The 21,702-nt window shown below is 40.6% G+C and overlaps 4 protein-coding genes across 5 annotated transcripts; 2 read left to right on the top strand and 2 right to left on the bottom strand.

Annotated features, from left to right (window-relative positions):
* Positions 1-1,596: 1,596 nt before the first annotated feature.
* LOC134178163 (sorting nexin-25-like) lies at positions 1,597-8,317 on the bottom strand. Its single transcript, XM_062644969.1, has 33 exons — positions 8,051-8,317; positions 7,462-7,537; positions 7,309-7,393; positions 7,191-7,248; positions 7,052-7,134; positions 6,899-6,989; positions 6,761-6,845; positions 6,575-6,706; positions 6,134-6,188; positions 5,999-6,075; positions 5,863-5,936; positions 5,745-5,807; positions 5,642-5,689; positions 5,492-5,580; positions 5,383-5,422; positions 5,200-5,325; positions 4,901-5,149; positions 4,798-4,842; positions 4,660-4,738; positions 4,541-4,593; positions 3,950-4,135; positions 3,460-3,567; positions 3,317-3,402; positions 3,107-3,157; positions 2,978-3,038; positions 2,905-2,921; positions 2,768-2,841; positions 2,651-2,717; positions 2,469-2,595; positions 2,358-2,412; positions 2,018-2,070; positions 1,910-1,957; positions 1,597-1,853 (listed from the first exon to the last, which is right to left on the bottom strand). Exons 1-33 carry the CDS (start codon positions 8,315-8,317, stop codon positions 1,716-1,718), a joined length of 2,946 nt encoding a protein of 981 aa, XP_062500953.1. The 3' UTR covers positions 1,597-1,715.
* A 45-nt stretch (positions 8,318-8,362) lies between these two features.
* LOC134178095 (RAB11-binding protein RELCH homolog) lies at positions 8,363-14,132 on the top strand. 2 transcript variants are annotated; one of them, XM_062644883.1, is made up of 32 exons: positions 8,363-8,554; positions 8,624-8,710; positions 8,879-8,950; positions 9,002-9,054; positions 9,123-9,236; positions 9,300-9,425; positions 9,491-9,579; positions 9,642-9,915; positions 10,040-10,113; positions 10,172-10,247; positions 10,309-10,404; positions 10,470-10,582; positions 10,644-10,734; positions 10,802-10,873; positions 10,933-11,070; positions 11,128-11,292; positions 11,474-11,597; positions 11,658-11,699; positions 11,762-11,918; positions 11,975-12,000; positions 12,052-12,149; positions 12,211-12,250; positions 12,313-12,398; positions 12,665-12,765; positions 12,827-12,926; positions 12,988-13,070; positions 13,217-13,280; positions 13,336-13,474; positions 13,537-13,653; positions 13,727-13,815; positions 13,871-13,932; positions 13,991-14,132. In XM_062644883.1, the coding sequence occupies exons 1-32, from the start codon at positions 8,374-8,376 to the stop codon at positions 14,130-14,132; spliced, it is 3,291 nt and encodes a 1,096-aa protein (XP_062500867.1). In that variant the 5' UTR covers positions 8,363-8,373. The 2 variants fall into 2 exon arrangements, with proteins under 2 accessions (XP_062500867.1, XP_062500866.1); XM_062644882.1 differs by having other exon boundaries at positions 13,988-14,132.
* LOC134178099 (dehydrogenase/reductase SDR family member 4-like) lies at positions 14,091-16,016 on the bottom strand. Its single transcript, XM_062644888.1, has 10 exons — positions 15,897-16,016; positions 15,767-15,836; positions 15,352-15,457; positions 15,206-15,285; positions 15,127-15,150; positions 14,995-15,065; positions 14,878-14,929; positions 14,681-14,815; positions 14,524-14,579; positions 14,091-14,457 (listed from the first exon to the last, which is right to left on the bottom strand). The coding sequence occupies exons 1-10, from the start codon at positions 15,989-15,991 to the stop codon at positions 14,343-14,345; spliced, it is 804 nt and encodes a 267-aa protein (XP_062500872.1). The 5' UTR covers positions 15,992-16,016; the 3' UTR covers positions 14,091-14,342.
* A 188-nt stretch (positions 16,017-16,204) lies between these two features.
* LOC134178097 (lysosomal protective protein-like) lies at positions 16,205-21,696 on the top strand. The gene is made up of 12 exons (XM_062644886.1): positions 16,205-16,395; positions 16,460-16,571; positions 16,637-16,684; positions 19,898-19,984; positions 20,041-20,202; positions 20,257-20,348; positions 20,614-20,698; positions 20,756-20,863; positions 20,928-21,055; positions 21,112-21,181; positions 21,244-21,426; positions 21,485-21,696. Exons 1-12 carry the CDS (start codon positions 16,220-16,222, stop codon positions 21,569-21,571), a joined length of 1,338 nt encoding a protein of 445 aa, XP_062500870.1. The 5' UTR covers positions 16,205-16,219; the 3' UTR covers positions 21,572-21,696.
* The last annotated feature ends 6 nt before the right edge of the window (positions 21,697-21,702 follow it).

The raw sequence follows: 21,702 nt of genomic DNA, 5'->3' as shown, positions 1-21,702 counted from the left end.
GCAAGATGTAACTTGTATATACAGTTTACTAGAATGTTATCTCATCTGACCTAGCTTATAAATATAGACAAGCAGACTATTTAGGAACAGCCAAGTAAAGTCTCCATGCAAGAATATTATAACTATACTCACAAGCTAGATCAACTCTTCAATGGCAATCCAGTCTGAAACATATCTATGTTTATACACACACATGCACTCATATACCACACAATTCTTGCTTGTTGAGCCTACGCTTGGTGTGGGTTGAAGGAGAGACACTCACAGTTTCACACTGTCCAATCTTACAAATCAATTATTACTGAAGAAAACAGATTGAGCCAAATATTGCCGTACAGCAATCATTCGAACTGAAGACTGAGAGTCGCGCCAAGAATATGCTAACAAGTGGATGTCACAGATGAAAGGAGAAAGTTCAAGGCACTTCCTTGTGATGTGGTATATTTATTCGAACCATTCAGCCACGTACAGCATGAAAACAAGTCCGTGAAGACACCTCTCGACGATATAAAGCGGCGGCACGGCAGGAGTTAGCACAACGCAGATATCAACAAGAGTTAGAAAACGAACAAATTGTGAAAGATATAGCTAGAGCAGCAAAAAAGAACGGGAAAGAACGTTAGCGAGAAGCTTTGAGAGAGCTTCGGAATTGGACGGTCCACGAGCTCAGCCAATGCCTTACCTGAGTACACGTTTGCTATTCGGTACAATTAAACCAACGCAGTCCCAAAAGCTCCCAAATTCCATGCACAGACGGTCGCCTAGGGAGATACAGACTGATGCTGAACACACATAGCAAAGGAGGTTAGAATGTGGTTATGCCTAGTGTGACACGTGTATAAGAAGCGGCGAGGTCGCAGCGCGATGCGTCCCTAGGAGTTTGGCGCGTTACGAGAAGTGACAGTTTGACACTTGGGTCACCTACCACATTAGGGGTGGAGTTTGACTGAATGACCGATCATGGATGACTGCATGGGGTTTGACTCATCGCTGGAAAGATGTAGGCGGGAATTCGAAGGGCCTGGCTACAAATGACTGGGGTTTGACTGAATGACTGGGGCAGAATCATTGTCATTACAATGATCATCATCTAATATACAATTACGTCGGTTGTGTAGAGTTGAGTCCTTCCAGCATACCGTCTGATACACTTGTATTGTTATCAAATTGTACATATGTGTACAGTTACTTATTTGCATTGCTGTCAAATGTATGGAATAGTGTATACATAATACAATGTCCATTTGCACTGCTAGACGTACTGTACCCATGGTTAAATAATTAGACTGTATATACACCCATTCTTCCTGTCAGACTGGTGATTACGTACCTGCTGCATTCTCCTTGCTGCCAAAAATGGTATTAGAAGCAAATCCCTTCAAGGGTTGCATGGGTCTTTGGAGCTGAAAATCAGCGAGTCAAATCAGTGGGTGGCCATGATTTGAGAATACACACACGCACACGCACCAATACACACACGCACACGCACACACACACACACACACACACACATACACACACACGCAACGTTTGTGCATGTTTTTACTTGACTGACTAAGCAATGTCAAGTAAACTTATTAGTTAATGGTAGTGTTTTGTATTTCTCTGTTATTACCATTATTTATTAATTAAATACATGTATACGTGTATACTGTAGGTACCGTGTGTATCAACAAATCAAGTGAAGCAAACTCATTAAATCAGTAATTAATTAATCAAGTTGCAGTTGCTGATACTGTAACTTCCGATTCATCAACAATTTGTTGATTCAACTGCATTGCCTCCATTTGTTGTATGACTTTTTCTGACTTCACTTCAGGAATCAAGTTGAGCATCACCACTTCCAGCAGAACCTTAACAATCAAAATAAGCAAAATAGCTTAACTTCATCAAACCACATCACTTATACATAAAAGATGTGTTTGTTTGTTCTTGCATCTTGAAGGGAGTCAAACACCTGACCAAAGGTGTACATAGTTAACACTTCATCAAGTCATGCATGAGGTACATCAGTAACCTTCAATACTCCATGTCTGCTATTTTTCTGACCAACAAAGCTCTGCAGAACAGCTAATACAAAACATTACAATTTATATGATGACATTCCATAAAACACAGTGCAAATCCATGCATTTAGAAAAGCACATGTGTAGTGGTGAAGCTGGTGGAGGTGGTGGTGGTGATGGTGGTGGTGGTGGTGGTGTGTGTGTGTGTGTGTGTGTGTGTGTGTGTGTGTGTGTGTGTGTGTGTGTGTGTGTGTGTGTGTGTGTGTGTGTGTGTGTGTGTGTGTGTGTGTGTGTGTGTGTGTGTGTGTTTCTGTGTGTGTTTCTGTGTGTGCATGCTACACCTAGTATCACCTGGAATGTTTTTCAATAGCTTTTCCTTGGCTGCTTCCTTAGTTGCTGCCTTTTCCTGCAATGTATAAACGGATCATTTACATGAATCTTGCTGTTCGCTCCTCATTTCACCTCATCACTTCTGACTGATCTGCTTGCTGCCAGTTTCCCATTTGGCCACCACGAATCACGAAATGTATGAACATAGTACACAATCATTCCATCGCATGTCAGCCACTTGACTGTCTCTCGAATTTGCCTAAAACACAACTCAATAATCCTTGACTTCTTGCCATCACCACCAGTCACACTACTTGTTGATTGTTCTTCCAAATGTGACTTGAACGAAAACCATCAGTTGCCGTCTCAGCCATTTAAAGACTAAACATCATCTTTATGAAAGAACTTCAAAAATTTGCAACTACACAGACCTCCCTTTAGCTCAAACACCTCTCGTATCAGGCCATACAGAGACTCTGCTATTGAGTCACGTCTATCACGTGAGCTGCATTTAAAATAAGCTATTCAAGAAAAGCCAAGAAAATAAATGATTGTAGTCACAATGTACCCATCAAGATCATCATCCTAGAACAAAGCAGTAGAAAGACAATTCTGTATATTGGTGGAAACTTATACCACACCTCATCAGCTTCTTCTGCTGAAGCAATCAGTGACTCAATGAAATCGCCCAAGAATGGAACACTAAGACGCATGATCAAATTAACTAACGTCAACTAATCCTTGCAAACTCAACCTATTCTGTCCTTTACCTTTTCAACACTTCAATTGGAAAAAATTTCTTCTGTGGTATTGGTCTTAAGCTAAACAAACAATCATGAATCCAGTTAGTTTATTTCATTTCCAGCCACTCTAAAGATGTCATTCCTGATGCCTAAATGTTACCCCTACAGTGTAGACTACACTAAGTGGCAAAGTGACACAGCAGCAAAAGGCTGGTTTACCACTGTTTTGTTTCATACCTTCCTTGCCGTAGCCTTTCTGGGCTCGGAATAAGAAAATGGTAAAGTTCCTCACTAGAAGATAACTTCTCATCTCTTACCAGTGACTATAAATTCACACAATATTATGACTCGGCTGCTGCATTATAATGCGAACTACAAACCTGTAAGTATTTCTCAAGTAACTGCTTTGACCTTTCCAGAAAATGTTTATCCCTTGAGCCAAACAATCCTTGAGAAGGCTTTGGAAGATCATGTTTTAGTAATCCACACTAAACAATCAGGTATTCAGCGATCAAATAATCTAGTAAATAAATGACAGGTATGTGCATGTGTGCATGTGTGCGTGTGTGTGTGTGTGTGTGTGTGTGTGTGTGTGTGTGTGTGTGTGTGTGTGTGTGTGTGTGTGTGTGTGTGTGTGTGTGTGTGTGTGTGTGTGTGTGTGTGTGTGTGTGTGTGTAACATCAATAAAGCTGAATCTGAAGCTGATCACCAAAAACATGTCACTACTGCTGCTGCTACACGTGCTTAATTAAAAGCACTAAGCAGATACAATACATCTTTGTAGATCTGTTTTTCAGGCAACACGAAGATGCCTCTTCCAGTCAGTAACTATAATGTGAGAACAATTAAAACAGACAAACAAACACTTACCTCTTTCAAACTGTTATGCATAGCCTCAAAGTCCGTCAGTTTTCGAGTTACAACCCAGCCTGACGACCCAGCAGCCATTGAACTCATATCCTCATCTTCCTGGTCAGATAATTCACATTCAGAGTCGGATCTTCTGTGTACAATAATAGTGTACACTGGAACATGATGACCTTTAACCATCACAACCTGCAATTGACAAATACTGTAATCACGCGTAACTGTCATTAAAAATCAATTTAAAAAACATGTAATAAAACCTACTACATTACAAATGTCATGCAATAACAAGCTGTACGTACAAATACCTGTATTGATAGCAAACGATACAATTGACTAGCTCAGATTTGGCACAAATATATGCTCATATGCATGTATGCCCACTAACATAAGAATTGAGCTTCACTTAATATTTGCAGTACAGTAATGTAGTTAATTAAAACAAATACAATTCTATTACAAAATAAAGCTGCTTTCCACAAGCTACTTAGCTACAGACAAAATTACTGGCAACAAGATTATAAAACACCAATGTTAACCAAGTAACAATATAGTATAACAAAACAATACAATGACAAAGGCTTCTTGTCAAACCTCACAACAAGGTATCTGAATTTTCCATTTTCCTATCGTCGATACATACTCATCTGCAATAATCATCAAATGTAAATAAATATGGAGATAAACTGTAGACAGTAGGTGTGTGACTGTACGAGTTCTCTCAATGTGAAAGTCCAATTCTCTGATTTCAGATTGAAGTTGCTCCACCTCTACTTGCAATTGAGCAATATCCTACATACATGCACACATACAGTGACTGTTAGCCACACCACATGCACAATGTCAGTTACTGGAGAAGCAGATTGTCTGCTACGAAGTCCCTTCAAAACTGTCATCTAAAATATAGTATCATCAATGGCACATACGAACAGTACGTCAGCTAGTATTTAATGCCTTTTTTCTCAAACTCCCTTTCAGTACGTCTAGTTTTAGTGCATAAGCTCTATCCATATTGTCCTCTTCCCCAACCAAGCAATAATCATCTTTATCTTCCTCGCTCACTGGTGGAGATAGCCTAGATGTGTCAGGTCCTTTCTCGTTCACATATCGAAAGTAGAGTTCACTACCAAGAAATTTTCTATAGTACTGTTCCTCAATTAAATCATACACTTCATCTTGCAAAGCAATAACGGCCCTTTTATCCTGACAAACAACAATTAGACTCCACCGGATGATTATTGTACATGTTGTACCTTCTTTCCTTCACTGAATGCACTGAAATCCATCACAACACTACTGGGCAAGTCCATGACAGGGTCTGGACCATTTGTAGCAAGATGTAACTTGTAGAGTTTACTAGAATGGTATCTCATCTGATCCTACAAGCAGACTATTTAGGAACAGCTAACTAACAGTCTCCAAGAATAACTACTCACAAGATCAGTCTTTAGCAACTCTTCAATGGTAATCCAAAGTCTAATACATTTATGTTTATAAAAATGCATTCATAACACACAGCAGTTTGAACCATAGCTGATAATTTACCTAAGTGGTGCACTAGTTCTCTTTTGGTTCATAAATTGAATTAGAAATCCACGAGCGAGCTCATCAGACATCAGTTCAGCAAAGCTAATCTATATTTAGTAAATTCGAATTGTCACATGCTACACATGACAAATGCCAATGTCTGCACACCTTCTTTATATTATGAGGCAACTTCTCAGATTCTGCTGATGCTGAACTCTGCAACGGTGCACAGTCAACTAGCAAACATCTTGCTACAGTAAGACTAATCCACCTCATAGTCTGGGCCACCAAGTTCATAAATTCGTTTTTCACACAAGTTCTGAGCAAACTTGCACTGCAAGAAAAATGCATATCTTACTAAAACCTAATATTGACAAATCATGAATGACCTGATTAATGTATCTCTTTAAATTCCTGTTCATTAGTAGTTCTCCTTTGACATGACCAATGACAGCATCACGTTCTAACCATATCACAAAACACGAGTTAACTTGCTATCAGCAAGATGCCGAGCAATCCTTGCACCTTCTGCACCAATTCCCTTTGCCTCCTTCAAGTTCTGTATAACTGTTGCTTGCATAATCTCAGCAATAATGTGATACCTGTTGTTTTGTAATTAATAAAACGTGTACAGCAAGTACAATCATGTGCAACACTTACCTAATGCCTTGAAGTTTCTCTATTTCGTGGCATTCCTTTATTATCTTGATAAAAGCTAGCATGTTATAGCACTTTCTTAGCACATACAGCATTCCAATAAGTGTACACAATAGACAAAACAAGAAAGACAAACGCATGAAGACATTGAAGTTTGGGTGTTAAATGTTTTTTGTTTGTTTGTCAAATACCATGTTTATATATTCTATTACACACATTGTGTAGCTGTTGCTCTCACTAACAAATCACACACACACACACACGCACACACATGCACACCCCCACACATACACACATACACGTGCACACACGCATGCACAAACGCATGCATACACACACGCATACATGCACACACACATGCAAGCACACACACACACACACACACACACACACACACACACACACACACACACACACACACACACACACACACACAATACTGACCACCATATGTCTGTGCATACGCATACGATGCTCTAGTCTTCTCTGTCACAGCCTCCCTGTACTCAAGATGTGATAGTAAAGTTTGGTTGATATAGTCTGGGTCACACAGTTCCTCAATACCAGGCTGCAGAACTAACAACAAACATGACATCCTCATCATCTCGCTCCAGCAGTATAATACAGTACCTTGAAAGGCTAAGACTTCCCTCAACAGAACTTTCATTGCCGTGCACTGTGAGTCTGAGTCAGGCAGCAGTGCACACACTAACACCTAAAAACTATATCAAAAAGTGAACAAGTGTCTAACAAATGAGATTTACTCACTTCGGATATAACCCGTAAAAACTCTACTTCCTTTGCAGTAGATTCTACACACGGGTGTAAGACAAACGCAGTGGACTGACAGCCTGTAGCTCTAAATCACAAGCTGCAACCATAACTACATGCAACTGACATCATACCACAAACTAATCTTACCGAGTTTGAAAATGTTGTGAGTGACGGAGCTCTTGAAAGTGGTTTGTAAGTTTAATCACAACATCTTCGGTCAAAAATTTGACCTTCAACACACCTTTGTGTAGCACAAAAACAAACGTACTCCCAGTTGTAGCCTCACCATATCCACAGCTTTTAGACGTTGAGCAAGCTTTTCAACTATAACCCACGCTTCATCCCTACAAACACGACCATGTTCTCAAACCTCTCCTCAACAGTTGCTTTCAGGTACGTCAAACATGATAATGGCCTTGAAGCCTTCTTCATCTTCTGCTACTTTCTTAAACCATGTCAACATGTAGTCTCGAAACAAATTTTCGAAGACTACACACAGAGCACCACCAGATGAGACACATGCTTTTCATAATGTGACCAGAATGACTGGTTTGAACCTTCTTGCAATGCTCGGTCCAACGATCGAGACAAGACGGTTGGCTTTGCAACAGTTGCGTCTGATGTTGCAGGTTTCTATTGACAACCAACGAGATCTGTTGTTATACCATACACATGCGAACATCGAGACACAACTTGAAACTAGAAGCAAACATTAGTGTGTGTGTGTGTGTGTGTGTGTGTGTGTGTGTGTGTGTGTGTGTGTGTGTGTGTGTGTGTGTGGTGTGTGTGGTGTGTGTGTGTGTGTGTGTGTGTGTGTGTGTAGTGTGTGGTGTGTGTGTGTGTGTGTGTGTGTCTGTGTGTGTGTGTGTGTGTGTGTGTGTGTGTAGTGTGTGGTGTGTGTGTGTGTGTGTGTGTGTGTGTGTGTGTGTGTGTGTGTGTGTGTGTGTGTGTGTGTGTGTGTAAACAACAAACATCCGGTTCGTTGCTCAAAAAACATTAACTACAAATCTGCAATCCTATTTCAACATAATACCTCTTTCTGCAGTACTAGATACCGTAAATAACTACATGAAAGTCCGCACTTCAATGTCATTTGCAAGTCTGTAGACTCCAATACATACAGACACAAAACTAATAGCCAATTACCTGCCTACTGAGAATTTCTGAGATTGGATTTGGTTTTAAGTAAATTCGTCTCGTTCTACGCTGCCCGAAGCAAGTATAGAGAATAATTCCAATAACAAAGCCAGCAAATAGTAAGAAGAGACGAAAAAGCAGCCTCAGAAGAGCAAATCCGACCCATGGCGACACCACAGATACACATATTACTCCAACTGTAATAGCACCGACGTAGATGCGCTTGGACAAAGCTATAGTGTCCCAACATTCTCGCATCAAGTTGATCGAAGCCATTATGACCACGCCTACGTAAGAACAACTAGCGCACGTTACGTAACTATAGGTGCACTATGGCAGAGTCGGTGTTCGGTTGGGATTCCATAGCAGAGCGTCTTCTGGAACAAAGATTTTTACTGTCGGCGCTGGAGCTGCACTTGGAGTTGACAGAGGCTGGAAAAGAGCTGCCGCGCTTGCGCAATTTTTTTTCTAATCCAGGAAACTTTGAACGTCCTGTGCAGCTGCAAGTATTGCGTAAGATTATGTGCCTGCGTCTGTTTCGTTTGTTTGTGTACTTGGTGTGTTGTGTTTTTCGTTTTTTAGCTCGCAGTGCGAGCGTCTCGACGTTTGATTCGATGGATATGTCGAGGCTATCAGACGATGGCAGAGACGAAGATGACAAGATAGCAGGTTGAGATTTGTGATTTTACGTTGTGCAGTTGGTGGTGATTTAGGATTGTAACACACACACACACACACACACACACACACACACACACACACACACACACACACACACACACACACACACACACACACACACACACACACTCTTAATAATTCAGTCTTTGTATAAAGTGTTGGAGTATGAATTGAGGAAAGCCAATGAGACCATTAAGAAATTGAGAGGAAGCTTGACATCAGCAGCAGGTTCATACCTCATTCAACAAACGGAAATTAACTGACCTATTTTATTTACAGAACAAGATGCTACAAATTTGTCTCAAAAACGAGAAGAGCAGCCTCTTGAGCAAGTATGCTTCTAGAATGAAATGTCATCATTCATTAGTTGTGCGAACTATTAGATATCATGTTTCTGCAGGACGAAATGAAGCCTCATGAGAAGAGAGCTATAAATTTTTTAATCAACGAGTTTTTGTTGACCAATGGTAATAAGCTAACGTCCATCACGTTTGCGGATGAAATTAGTGATCAAGTAGGTCTTCAAGATCGATGTATGGTGTGTAACTTATTCATATTATTTTGTTGCTTCAAAAAGGACTTGGAGAACTGGGACAACGTTGGTCTAAATACTCCACGACCTCCTGATATTTTACATTTGTATCGTAACTATGGGAACCATTTGATACCTCAGTTAGTGGATGAAGAGAAAAGGCAATTGCTGGTTAGTGGTTGGTAGCCTTAACAGGTATAGAGTACTTGACCAAAATTTTTGATCATTGAATGCAGGAGAAGCATATGGTATCTCTAGATAGCGAACTTGTTGCTGTGAAACGAGAAAATGAGTTGCTCAACAAGAGAATTCGAGACCTGGAAAGGTCAGTTGGTATTGTTCATGAAGCATGAGAGTTTGTATGTTGGCATATTGTGGTCTACATAGTCAAGTTGTTTCTGCTAAACGAGAGCTAGAGCTACGAGATGATGAAATAAAGCATTTGAGATCTCAGGTTAAAACTATTACTCGGCTGTCAAGTGAAGAATCCTCTGACCACCAATTGAGTATAGCACGCCAAAGCACACCAAATGGAGAAGACTCCTTATCAGTCAGTGATCTCTCTCCTGTCCGACAACAAGCAGAGAATGTTAGCAGTGTTAATTCGGTATCAAGTATCAAGCAGGACACTGTCGTTTTGGCAAATCAAGGGAAAGCCAATGTTAGTTTATATGTACATTGCATTGTGTTGTGTTGTTGTGTGAGCTTGTGAGTGTGAAAGTGTGTGCATGTGTTAGTAGCTAATTACGTTAATTGTGTCCAATTATTGTGCTTTAATTACAAAGGTGATAGAACAAAATAATCAAAAATGGAATGAAAAATCTGAGTCACATGAAGACAGTAGAGTCAGTAGGAGCAGGTATGTGCTTATACTGCGTAACATGATGATTGGCAAGTGGAATGTATTTGACTTTCAGACAAATGTCTACTGCTTTTCGTCAGGCATTGCTAGCATCTGTTCAGACTACTCTTAACACTAGACTTGGGCAGGAGGTATAAAATTAGCAGTAATTGGTCACTCTGCAGTTGTTTTCACATGCCTCTTTACTTGTAGGTTGCTCGACTGGATAATCGGGGAGAAACACCTGTACTTGTGTTTGGTCGCTGTCTTCCTCATATTGTTCCCAATGTTATTCTAGCGAAACGGGAGGTGAGAGAATACTTGTTGACAATATTCTTGGTGTTATTATTGGGTGAATGATGACTTAACGATAGGAACTGATTCCAGTGTTGTTGTGTACTGTAAGTCATCATCCAGAGGCAACAGATCGTGACAAGCTGTTGAATATGATGTTTAATCTGATCAAGCGACCAGGCACAGAACAGAGGTTCTGCACAGTTACGATAAGGTTACAGGGTGTCGATTATCGCAGTTGTTTTGTCATGCAGGCAAATGATTTTGAGTGGATGCGTTGCTTTTGCCAAGCACAATGGGCCAACTCGAGTGGAAGGAGAGTTGCTGCCACAGTGCTGGGAGCAGGTTCATATCAAACCTTTATCACACGGTTTGTCAACAAGAGCTATTATTATATACATCTTTATGGTAGATAACTCACAAGTACAGTGAAAGACGTCTTCTTGTTGCCGAGTCGTGTGGAGCCCTTGCTCCTTACCTTCCAGTAACTGATTGTATTGACATATATTACTTGCCATGTTGCAGTGCTTAGTTTTGTTTCAGAGTGAGATTCGCAGCTCGCTTGTACTGTCTATGCTTCAGCAGATGTTAGATGACAAATCTGATGAAGTTCGTGCCTCAGTTGTTCGTAGCCTTGGTCTTATTGTAGCATTTATAGATGATGAAGACAAATATGCTCAGGTCTGTGTATGACGTGGTATCGCATTGCTAATATGTGATCAATTGCTTTGTTTTTAGTGTCACGATCTTGTTCAGTTAGCTTTGAAGGATGGTAGCAAGGAGGTGGTTTTGGCTGCACAACATGTTTTGCTGCCTGCTTTTGCTGCTTGGTCTTTTGAATTGGACTGCCTTGAGGACAAAGTAATGGGGCCACAGTTAGAGCAACTGAAGAAAGCAGTCGAGGTGTGTACAAGTGTGGCTGTGTGTGTGTGTGTGTGTGTGTGTGTGTGTGTGTGTGTGTGTGTGTGTGTGTGTGTGTGTGTGCGTGTGCATGCGTGCGTGCATGTGCTTGTGCATGTGCGTGCATGTGCACGTGCATGTGTATGTTAAATGCATTAGATTTATTTTAATGTTCATCATTTAGGCTGTTGCTGCAAAGTCTGATCTAGAAGACGTACACAACACTTTGGAAGAGACACAAATTGTCTTCAGACTAGAGACTTTATGCAAACTTGTTTCATGGCAGTTTGCATCTATACTTCTTAGTGGTAAATACAATTGACTTCTTAAAATTATGATCCACTTGTTCATTGTTTCATTGAAATCAGGCCCATTGGACACTAGATCTGGAGACCAACGAATTAATTCTGGTTTGATATAGATGTGTTGAAAACACGTGTATGCTTTTGTGCTTAATTAATGGGTTTTGTAGGTATTGCTGCCTCATATCCCAAAGATATACCTCTTCTTGACTTGGCTGTAATTACTGGGAGCTCTGAGACGCTTTATGAGCTGCATGCAAAATTTATAGATCACATTTCTAAGGAGTCTGAGAGTTGGTCTTCGTTAGTTTGGTTTGAAGAGCAGTTGTAAGTCTCATGTGTTAATGTTATTATTAGTATTGCTAATTATTTTTTGTGATTAGTCTACCTCAGTTGTGTCAGATTATTGGTGAGATTTTGTTGTCAGTTTCAAGCCATAGTTATAGAATGTCTATTGTAGAAAAAGTTGAATTGACGATGGAGGGAACTGTGCACAGCTTTAGGGTTTACTTGAATACAATTTGCCAGATGTTTGGACTTGCATTCAGTCGCTCAAAGGTGTGCACAACACACAGCCAGTTAGCAACTTTGTGTGAACCACTGTGGTGCTTCATTGCAGATCAGGACTTTCTTTGAGGATTTGTTGAAAGTTTCTGATGGTAGGTGTAACTGAATACATGTCGTGTAGTGAACTAATGCATGAGTGGTGCATTATTTGTAGAAAATGCAGTAGCTGATGGGTCCACTCGTTTGACCACTGCGTTGGTACCAGTCTACGTCAGTGGAGTTCTGGCAGCTTTCAAAGAGGTTTTGTATAGGCAATACAATAACAATTACAGCATACAATGTAATTTAATTTTGCTACTTAATTTTTTGTTATAAAAAGTTGTGACTACCTTTATAAGCAGATGTAAAATCATGATTTGTTGCAACAAATGTCATGCATGCAGAAGGTAGACAGTGGATCTAAGCATCAAGAAATTTATGCAGTTTGTTTAGCTGTTGTAAATGGAGTAAATTAGGACTGTATTAGATGTCTTTGTTTATTATGTGTAACAGTCGTTGTTCAATAGGATCGAGATGATTTAGTTCAGTATCTGCAAAGCACACTGGTTGTGCTTGCTCAGCATTATGCTCCAATAGACAGCTTGAAGGCAACAGTTTTGGAGATGAGGTAAGACAGTTTCTTGGTTTCTCATTTGCAGGTTGTTGTGATTTGATTATATTTTACTCAGCTCTGATCCTGTTTACCACGAGGTACTTATTGGCGTCGTTTGGCAAGTTCTTGTAAATTCTGCATTTCAAGTTCGCTGTTGTGCTGCAAGTCTTCTCGAGGTATCCGTCTTACTCCTTCCGTATCGTTTGTGATGCTTATTTACCATTGTTTTACCTATAGTATTTAATCAAGGGCGTTGACGCAGACTTGATATCAAAGAAAGTTGCTCCTGCATTGGTGACATTGGCTTCAGACCCCGAAATGTGAGAATTTAAATTGTGTGTTTATCCTGAGATTGCCAAGAGTGTCATAAATGGCAACAACTGCATGAGATGTCACTGACGGAATGGCACTCCAAGATGAAGATATAAGAATGAATTTAGATAGTGACCTGTGCATTTGTTGTAAGGGTGGTTCGACGCTACACTATACCTGCATTTGGAGTGTTGGCCGAGTCAGTTTCTGACAGTGCTGTAAGTATCTGTGCAATAGTCTACTTTCATTGTGTTTATAACGCATTGTCTCTAGTTGTTGGAGAAAATCAGAGTGCAGTTTCAGTTGTTTTTGGATGATCCGTTCTATCAAAATGAACATGCTGTGCTGTTGCAAATGGTCAAAACACTGGGAGACATTGGACCAAATGTAGAGCCTAAGCTTAGAGATGATTGTATGCTCAATTTCTACCTCACTGTTAGAGACAGAGATTAAATGTATTTTTGTGATTTACAGTTATACTTCCTAGACTAACCGCTATTGCCAAAGCCAACAATGAGACATCAAATGCAACTCGGAGACGAGATGTGGCTGTGGAATTGTTGGAAGGCTTCAAGGCCCTTAGCTGCTGCTGTATCCTCTTTGCCTATGTCACCACATATGGCAGTCTAAGAAACGTTACCTTTTCTTAATTAAACATTTGTAGTCTTTTCAGATGACCATTTGGCAACGTATATGGTGCCTGGTCTAAAATATCTGCTCGCTGACATACAAGTATTAGACCTCCCCGAGAAGGTCTTTGAGTCATATTTACCATGTCTCGTGATGTGCTGTACTCTGTAACTTGTAGGAGACAGTGTCAAGTCTAATTACTGAACATGAGTCAAAAATCGAAGAGAGAAGTCTCCACAGGTTTGCATATCTTGGTGTTGTAAGATGTAGGTACCAGAACGAGTGAACCTTGCAGTAGTGACGGAGGGGAGACCTCTCAAGGAGGTGGTTTCTTCAGAAGGTTCAAACCTACGTTTGAGCGACAAACTCGTAACACAGCACAAGGAAGAAGCAAGCGAAAGGTCTCAGAGATATTTAAGCGAAAGGGAAAAGACAGCTGACACAAATAAATACCTCTGGAAAGGTTGACAAAACATGGACTGCACACATGCATCAGTTATTCATTGTAATGTTTGTAATGCAAAAGTCTTGTACTGTATGTAACTCCACAATCATTGAGTATTAATAAACTAAACATGTCCGCAAAAACTGGTACAGTGCCAAGCTTACACTGCAGATACATTTGAGTTGAGTGTTTTGAGCACACTTGATCACAATCTGGATTGCATTCCCCCTGAGATGATAATAGTCTCACCAGTTATATACCGTGCTTCATCTGAGCAAAGAAATGAGACAGTGCCTGCGCAGTCTTCAGGCTCACCAATCCTAAACAAAGAGTGATACCAGCATTGATACTTAAACACTGGCATGTGCAGTCGAGAAGTCCAGAACCTTTTCAGTGGTATGGTATCAAGCAAATGGTTCAGGATAGGTTGATTAGACCACAGCTGTGAACACAATGCACTAGTTGTGTAACCATGGGTAGTACCAATTCATCAAGAGTCGGGGTGCTACCATGAACCCACAACTGAGACAAATGGCTACTTACAGCTTCACTGAATTTTGTTCTTATGATGCCTGGTGCTATGCAGTTGACTCTGATCTTTTTAGGACCACATTCTCTTGACACTGCTTTGGTTAGTGCAAACAGGGCTGTTTTGCTGACTGAATAGGCACCAAGCAACTGAAATATGGACAAAGTCTAATGTATAAAAGAGAAACAGAATTATACACAGAGTTGTCTACTTCAAAAGGATTAAATCCCCCAATAGATGACACATAGACGATACTACCTCCTCTACATAACAAATCTCTCACATGAAATTTGATACAATTAATCCGAGCTAAAAATGCACTTCAAACCCTCGTTTTGCCAAGTGAGGAACACATGATGCAGTAAGCATAGCTGCTGCTTTGATGTTGACTTCATAAATCTACGAGCACGAATGTTTGATACAGACTCAAATGTACAAAGAGCATGAAGACAAAACGCACCTTGTCCCATGCTTGTTCAGGTGTCTGCAAAACAAGGACTGCATATAAACAGCCAAAAACACATAAAAGTATTTGTCACCTCTAAGATTGGACCAAATGTTGGATTAACTGCTGCATTGGAAACGAGAATGTCTAGACCTCCATATTCTTTCACAGCCTGTTGGAAATTGAATATTGAAAATTAGATTGTATCGTGTGTACAGACATCAGAATACTGTTGTTCCTTGTCAATCAAGTTCTCTCTATCTTCCTTCTTTCCCACATGGCAAACAACACCACTAACAGACAGTCCCTCATCCGTCAGTGACCGAACAGCTTCTTTAATTCGAGTCTATAGATGTAATGCAAAGACGCAAAAGCACTAATAGAATTGTTACAAAGTTGTGAAGTCGAGTCTATAACAACAATGCACATATGTCCATACAATGTCTAGAAAGGTCTCCAAAAATAAATAGACAACTCGTATGTCTGCTTGGTTTACAAAGTTTATCAAAAATAAATTTACCTATTAATTCAAACAATAATTTCAAATCGATAACTGTATCGACTAAATAAATAGTAATAAAATTCCAAACCAATTGGTACATTATGCACGCTCAACAACAATTGTTTTTTGTGTTGGAGTGGGTGTGGTGCCAACCTCTTTCCTGCTGCTGACAACGACACGTGCACCCTCTTGGGCCAACTTTCGAGCGATAGCAAACCCGATTCTGTAGTTGTAATAAACAGATCTAGAGGTTGCAATATTACACGTAGGCTAGAGACTCTACCCGTCCGTTGAAGCGGTCACCACAGCGACTTTCCCAACAAGTCGTTTGGAATGAGTAGCAGAACTCATCAGAGATCGACGGAGACCTGATAGCATTGCACGAGGCGGATGAGCTAAAACGGGCTAGTCACGTGATTTGTTAAGCCAATGATTTACCTTCACTAGCAATCGTAATTCATTAATTATGAAATGTTTTATTTTTATAATTTGTCCTGTCCTGATGGCAGAAAAACAAGGAGAAAGTAACAATAATTTGATTGCGAGCTCCGCCTTTTTCGGAGCGCGAGTGCTTGGTTTCACATACGGGAGCTTAACTTTGGGAAGATGATATGTCTCACTCTCTATGTTGCTGTTCTTTTTGGATTTGCATCTGTTCGTGCAGAGCACTCCAGTCTAGTGACTTCTTTGCCTGGGCTGTCTGATGATAAATTATCCTTGTTAAGGTTCAATCAATACTCGGGATATCTTAGCGGCTTACAGGGTGAACGCCTTCACTACTGGTATACGGACTTGCATACCTCACTTTTCTCGAAGATAAGATGCTGCGAATTTTCGTATTTTTAGGTTTGTTGAGTCGTGCAACTCTCCTCAGACGGATCCCGTTGTGTTGTGGCTCGGTCTTGGTCCCGGATGTAGCGCAATGGACGAATTGTTGTCAGGCCATGGACCGTTTCGGGTACGTGTGCGTATGTCAGTGTAAAGTTGTGACTAGTTGACGGTGATGAGAACGCTTTACGGTAGGTGAATGATGATTTAACACTTGGACTCAACGGTTACAGCTGGAATTCGGTTAGTGTGGTGTTTGTTAGTCTTGGTTTACTCACTGTCGCAAAAGAAGAACTAAACATGGCAGCCTGCCAAGGGCAGGATGCATAAAAGTTGTTCAGCATAACGCGCGCTAAAGGGCGTAGTTCATGTGATCTAACACTACATGTAAACCAACAAACTGCCAAGAAGTGTTTCCACTGCCAACAATAGTCAAACGGTAGAACTTAGCATAAAGAGCTGCAGGCTTGTTATGATAAACATTCAGTATAGTTAGGACAAGCAATGTTTTGTTTCTTATAGGAAGAACTGTGTTACTTAAAGGTGCCCACTCACAATTTACCTTGCACGCGCAGGCACACCCACGCAAACTTATAAGCGTGCCACGATTTCAAGTTATGTCATAAAGAAGCAGAACAAGGGACAAGGGAACATTTTAGCGTGCACCACGTTCTATGACATACAGCCTTTATTCCTAGTATATAGAGAAAGGCGAATCGTGTTCTTGTCCGCCACAGCAGTTTTGCTTCTTGTACTTGACATTTTGGGAAAGCTAACGGCAAACGTGTTAGATTCTTTTTCCACACATTTACCATTTACCATCTTGAGATAGCTTGCTGTTAAACGACAAAGTGCTTTCTCGATCGTCTTCTAGTTGCACGTGACCCGGAAATGAGTGGAGCACAGAGCATCACGTGATGGCATCTGAAACTCGGAGCGTGAAATAAACCATGGAGATGTGCCGGACGTCACCGGTGCCGTGCCGGCAATGCAGATTGTGCATCTATCTTTACATGGTAGCTACAACAGCTGGCTAGAATTGAGGAATAGGCTATACCCGTAGCGACAGACGATGCGCCGGTAGCGGTGTTTCTCCTACAGAAATTCAACAACTGCAAGTCATATGTATGCGTTGGTACACTGCTCAGTTAGTCTATAACTTGATACATGGTAGATGTCTATCCGGATGCCATTGCGCTAGTATGTGCTCTGTGTTCCACCCATTTTTGCGTAGCGTGCAACAATGAAAAGATTGAGAAATCGCTTTGTCGTTCAACAGCATGTTATCTCAAACTGGTAAATGGATAAGTGTAAAGGCATGATTTCAAATTTGCATGGGTATGTTTGCACAATCGCTGTGAATCATGAGTGGGCATCTTTAATTAATCAACTATAGAATTAGACCAGAAGTGTGTGGCAAACAGCTGCTGGTTGTAGCACACATTTTAACTGGTTTGGTCATGTGCTACCTGTTCCAAATTTACAGTTATGCTTTAGAAAATGCTAGAAGATGCTTGCAATATGCTTAAAGAAACATTTCGGCCACATGCGCTAGTAAATTGTGCCCAGCATACATCTTTCATTGTTGGTTACCAACAATCAAATTTAGACATTTTACGCGTTTGCAGAATGAGATATGCTTATGTATGCTTTTAACTGATTAAATGATAAATTCTATCGGACATGTTTGTAACTTTTTCAATCGGGGCTCCAACTTCTAGAATATCTACCGTAGATCGCAGTTTGCAAAGAGTGCTGTTTGGTCCAGTAGCTGAAACACCTAGACACAACTTACGCATACTTATCAGGCGGGCAATGCTTTTCTATCGTGACGCTGAAGAGGGTTTTCTCGCCACCACGTGTAATATCGCGTGACATCGACAACAGTCGGTAATTCCGCGGAAGCGCAGTGGACGCCAAAACAGATCCGGACGGCGATACTGCTCGCCTCCTTATCCTTTTATTCGTATTCATGTGTGATGGACCACATATGAACAGCTGTTTTTACCACACACTGAAGGGGTCCTGTTGTACAAACTGGACTCACCTGTAACTTTGCATTGCAGTTCTTGTCACTTCCATCAGTGCATACAGCCATTGCTTTTTGGCGCAAATGTACAGTAGCTCGCGTCTCTGAAATGTTGCGTAAACACAAGTCTCTGAATGTCTCTGTAATAAAATGTAATTAAAGGGCTACTGCAGTGCAAGAATCAAAATTTTGAGCTGAATTAAAAGATCTACATGTGTGTACTTTAGAAAAAATAAAATTAGATTTTTTCATGTGTTTTGAGAGATTGAGAGCAGCTTCTGCAATAGTATTTCCGGAATGGTTGAATAACTTGCTGGAGCATGCGGGAGAGCAATCTCTCAGTTCGTCGACGTCGACATTGTCATCTGAAGACGCAGCAGAAGACGTTGGATCTGTGGAACCGTGTATGTTTGAGCCACTCGCTGACAGTTCATCTACTGATGAATTGCCCTCATCTGCCGATTTTGACGAACACAGTGAACATGTTGTGGTAAGTTCTAGTGTGCAGAAGCAGAAGTTGCTGACAGCTGTACATGGGATGTCTGTAGGTGTGTGATTGCGGTTACTGCAAAATTATGATTGCTACGCAAGTGTGTGTGTTTGTTGCAACGAAATCGCAAAATAGTGTTCTTTGAAGTGACAGCTGCAAACTCCATTGTGCTCTGTTGGATCTTCTCAGCAGTCTCTTGTTTGTTGAATTTGTTTCTCCTAACTTTTACGAAACTGTGGATTTTGGAAACCGAAATACACTAAATCCAGACTAAAGTTGTTGCAGTCTGCTGCAACACAACGCCGCACCATACTCAAGTATCACAACAATGGATAGGGTGCCTCCAATGTCGTCAACGTGCTAATCCAGCCCATTCTGGAAATGGAAAAGCGGAAGTAACTTTCAACTGCTCTTATTCTCTCTCAGTACATTCGCAAAAATCTAATATTATTTTTTCGAAAGTACACATATGTAGATCTTTTAACTTAACTCAAAAATAATTTTTGATTTTTGCGCTGCAGTAGCCCTTTCATTAAATTCGTGCATACATTCATATCTAAATAGTACTGGAAGATTCCAGTGCAAAGTTTTCTGTTTGGATCTAACTCTAGATAATTTAACACAGTTGTGGATATTCATTGATTTTTGTTTTATTGGTTTGTTCTAATGCTTTTAGTTTGGGGGAAGGTACTGATTCATTGAGTGACCATCCTTTTTACTAGTTCTACCAGACCTTAGCCCCGCCCTCATTTTGGTGGGAGGGCAGGGTTAAGGTCTGACTACGCGAGGCTTTTACTATGCTGCTCAAAGTTGACATTTAGGCAGTGATCTGAGAATTACATGCATGACTCTAGCAGTTGGTGTAACACTGTTTAACTTAAATATTAACTCTTTGTGCTTTGGATAATTATCATCAGTAAGTTGAAGTTTTGTGCAGAATGCAAGTATCATATACTTGGATTCCCCAGCTCTGGTTGGTTTCTCGATGTCGAGCAATGATAATTTTAGCTATAGTAGTTCCAAGGTGAGATGTTTTATTACTCAACTATGAAAAAGCACTAAATTATTGTTTTTTTGTAGTTAGTGAATGACAACTATGCGGCACTGCTTAAATTTTACGAAGAGTTTGATGAGTTTTCTGAGAATAAGTTGTTTATTGGAGGGTCAGGATATGGAGGTGTACAGGCCATTCGTTTGGCTGAGAAAATAATAGGCAACAAATCAGTGGACATTCCACTGAAGGTACTCTGTGGATGAGTGTGCAACAATTACATGTTGAAAGTTATTGATTTTTAGGGAATTATTGTTGGGAATCCCATATTGGACGGTTCCATTTTTGCCAATGCAAGTATTTATTATGCTTATTATCATGGCCTTATTGCTGAAAGGTAATTTTTGTACATTCTTTTATGTACATTAATAATTTGCATATACACATTAAATTTTATTGAATGTACAGTATCTTGTGTATGTGTGTGTGTGTGTGTGTGTGTGTGTGTGTGTGTGTGTGTGTGTGTGTGTGTGTGTGCGCACGCGTGCATGTGCATGCTGCATGTGTGTGTGTGTGTGTGTGTGTGTGTGTGTGTGTGTGTGTGTGTGTGTGTGTGTGCATGTGCATGCTGCATGTCTGTATCATGTTTGTGTGTTGTGCAGGTTATGGCAGTCTCTTCAAGGCAGTTGCTGTGAGGAAGGAATTTGTAATTTTGCTTCTCCAAATAGTGATGCATGCAAGACAGCTGTGGGTGTTTTGGTGCTTTTGTGACCTCAGTGATTAGACAAGAAGCATTTGTTTCAGGTAGAAGAATTCCACACTACAGTCTACAATAAAGGCATCAATCTCTATGATCTAAAGTCAAATTGCAGTGGAGGTGTTCCACCGCGTGACACATTGCAGTTGCCAGAGGCAAGACAGTATTTCAAGTATATAACTCCAGATTGTAGTGGTGCAAGCTGTGGTCCCATCACAGGTCACTGCTGCTGGTTACACGAAATTGACTTGTGTAAACCAGACAGCAGAAACCATGTACTTTCAGCAATTGGATGTTAGAGACGCTCTTCACATTTCAGCAGACTCACCTCAATGGACACCTTGCAGGTGGATCAGGTTGGTGTTAACTAGATGTTTATGTGTCATGAATGTTGCAACTGTAGCGCAAGTGTCACGAAGCGCTTTGAGTGGACGACTTCTCCAGCCTCTCATGTCATTTCTAAGCTAGTACCTGTAAGGTTACTGTATGTGTACGTACTTGTACATTCTATTGGATATGCTTTATTCTGTTGTAGTATATAGACATATTGATCTATAGCGGTCTTGATGACATGCTGTACAATTACCTTGCTTCTGAGTGGGCCATTGAGTCGCTGAACCTTATGCCATCTGTATCTTCCCGAATGTGGCTTTGTGACAATCAGGTTGGAGGATTTATTAAAGAATGGGAAAGTGTAATGTCAGTTCTGACAGTCAAGGTCAACTATCTGCAGTTGTATGTCATTGCTTCCTGGTTCTTTTACTATTGTTCTGTAGGGAGCGGGACATTTTTCTCCAAGGTCACAGCCTGGTTGTATGTTACAGGTGATAAAGAGTTTCCTTCAAGGACGTCCTATTGGATAAGGTCATCGTTGAGCTATGTATGTTTTCAGTCAGTAGTACATTTACATATGACTAGTAGGTATATAGGCTATTGGTGAGACTCACCAACTGTTTGTTTTTTGACAATTGCTAGTGTCAAAATGGGGCTTGAC

This window comes from Corticium candelabrum, chromosome 4 (assembly GCF_963422355.1).
Source record: "Corticium candelabrum chromosome 4, ooCorCand1.1, whole genome shotgun sequence".
Classification (NCBI taxonomy): Eukaryota; Metazoa; Porifera; class Homoscleromorpha; order Homosclerophorida; family Plakinidae; genus Corticium; species Corticium candelabrum.
The sequence above is the reverse complement of the archived record's forward strand: the minus strand, read 5'-3'. Positions and strand labels throughout refer to the sequence as shown.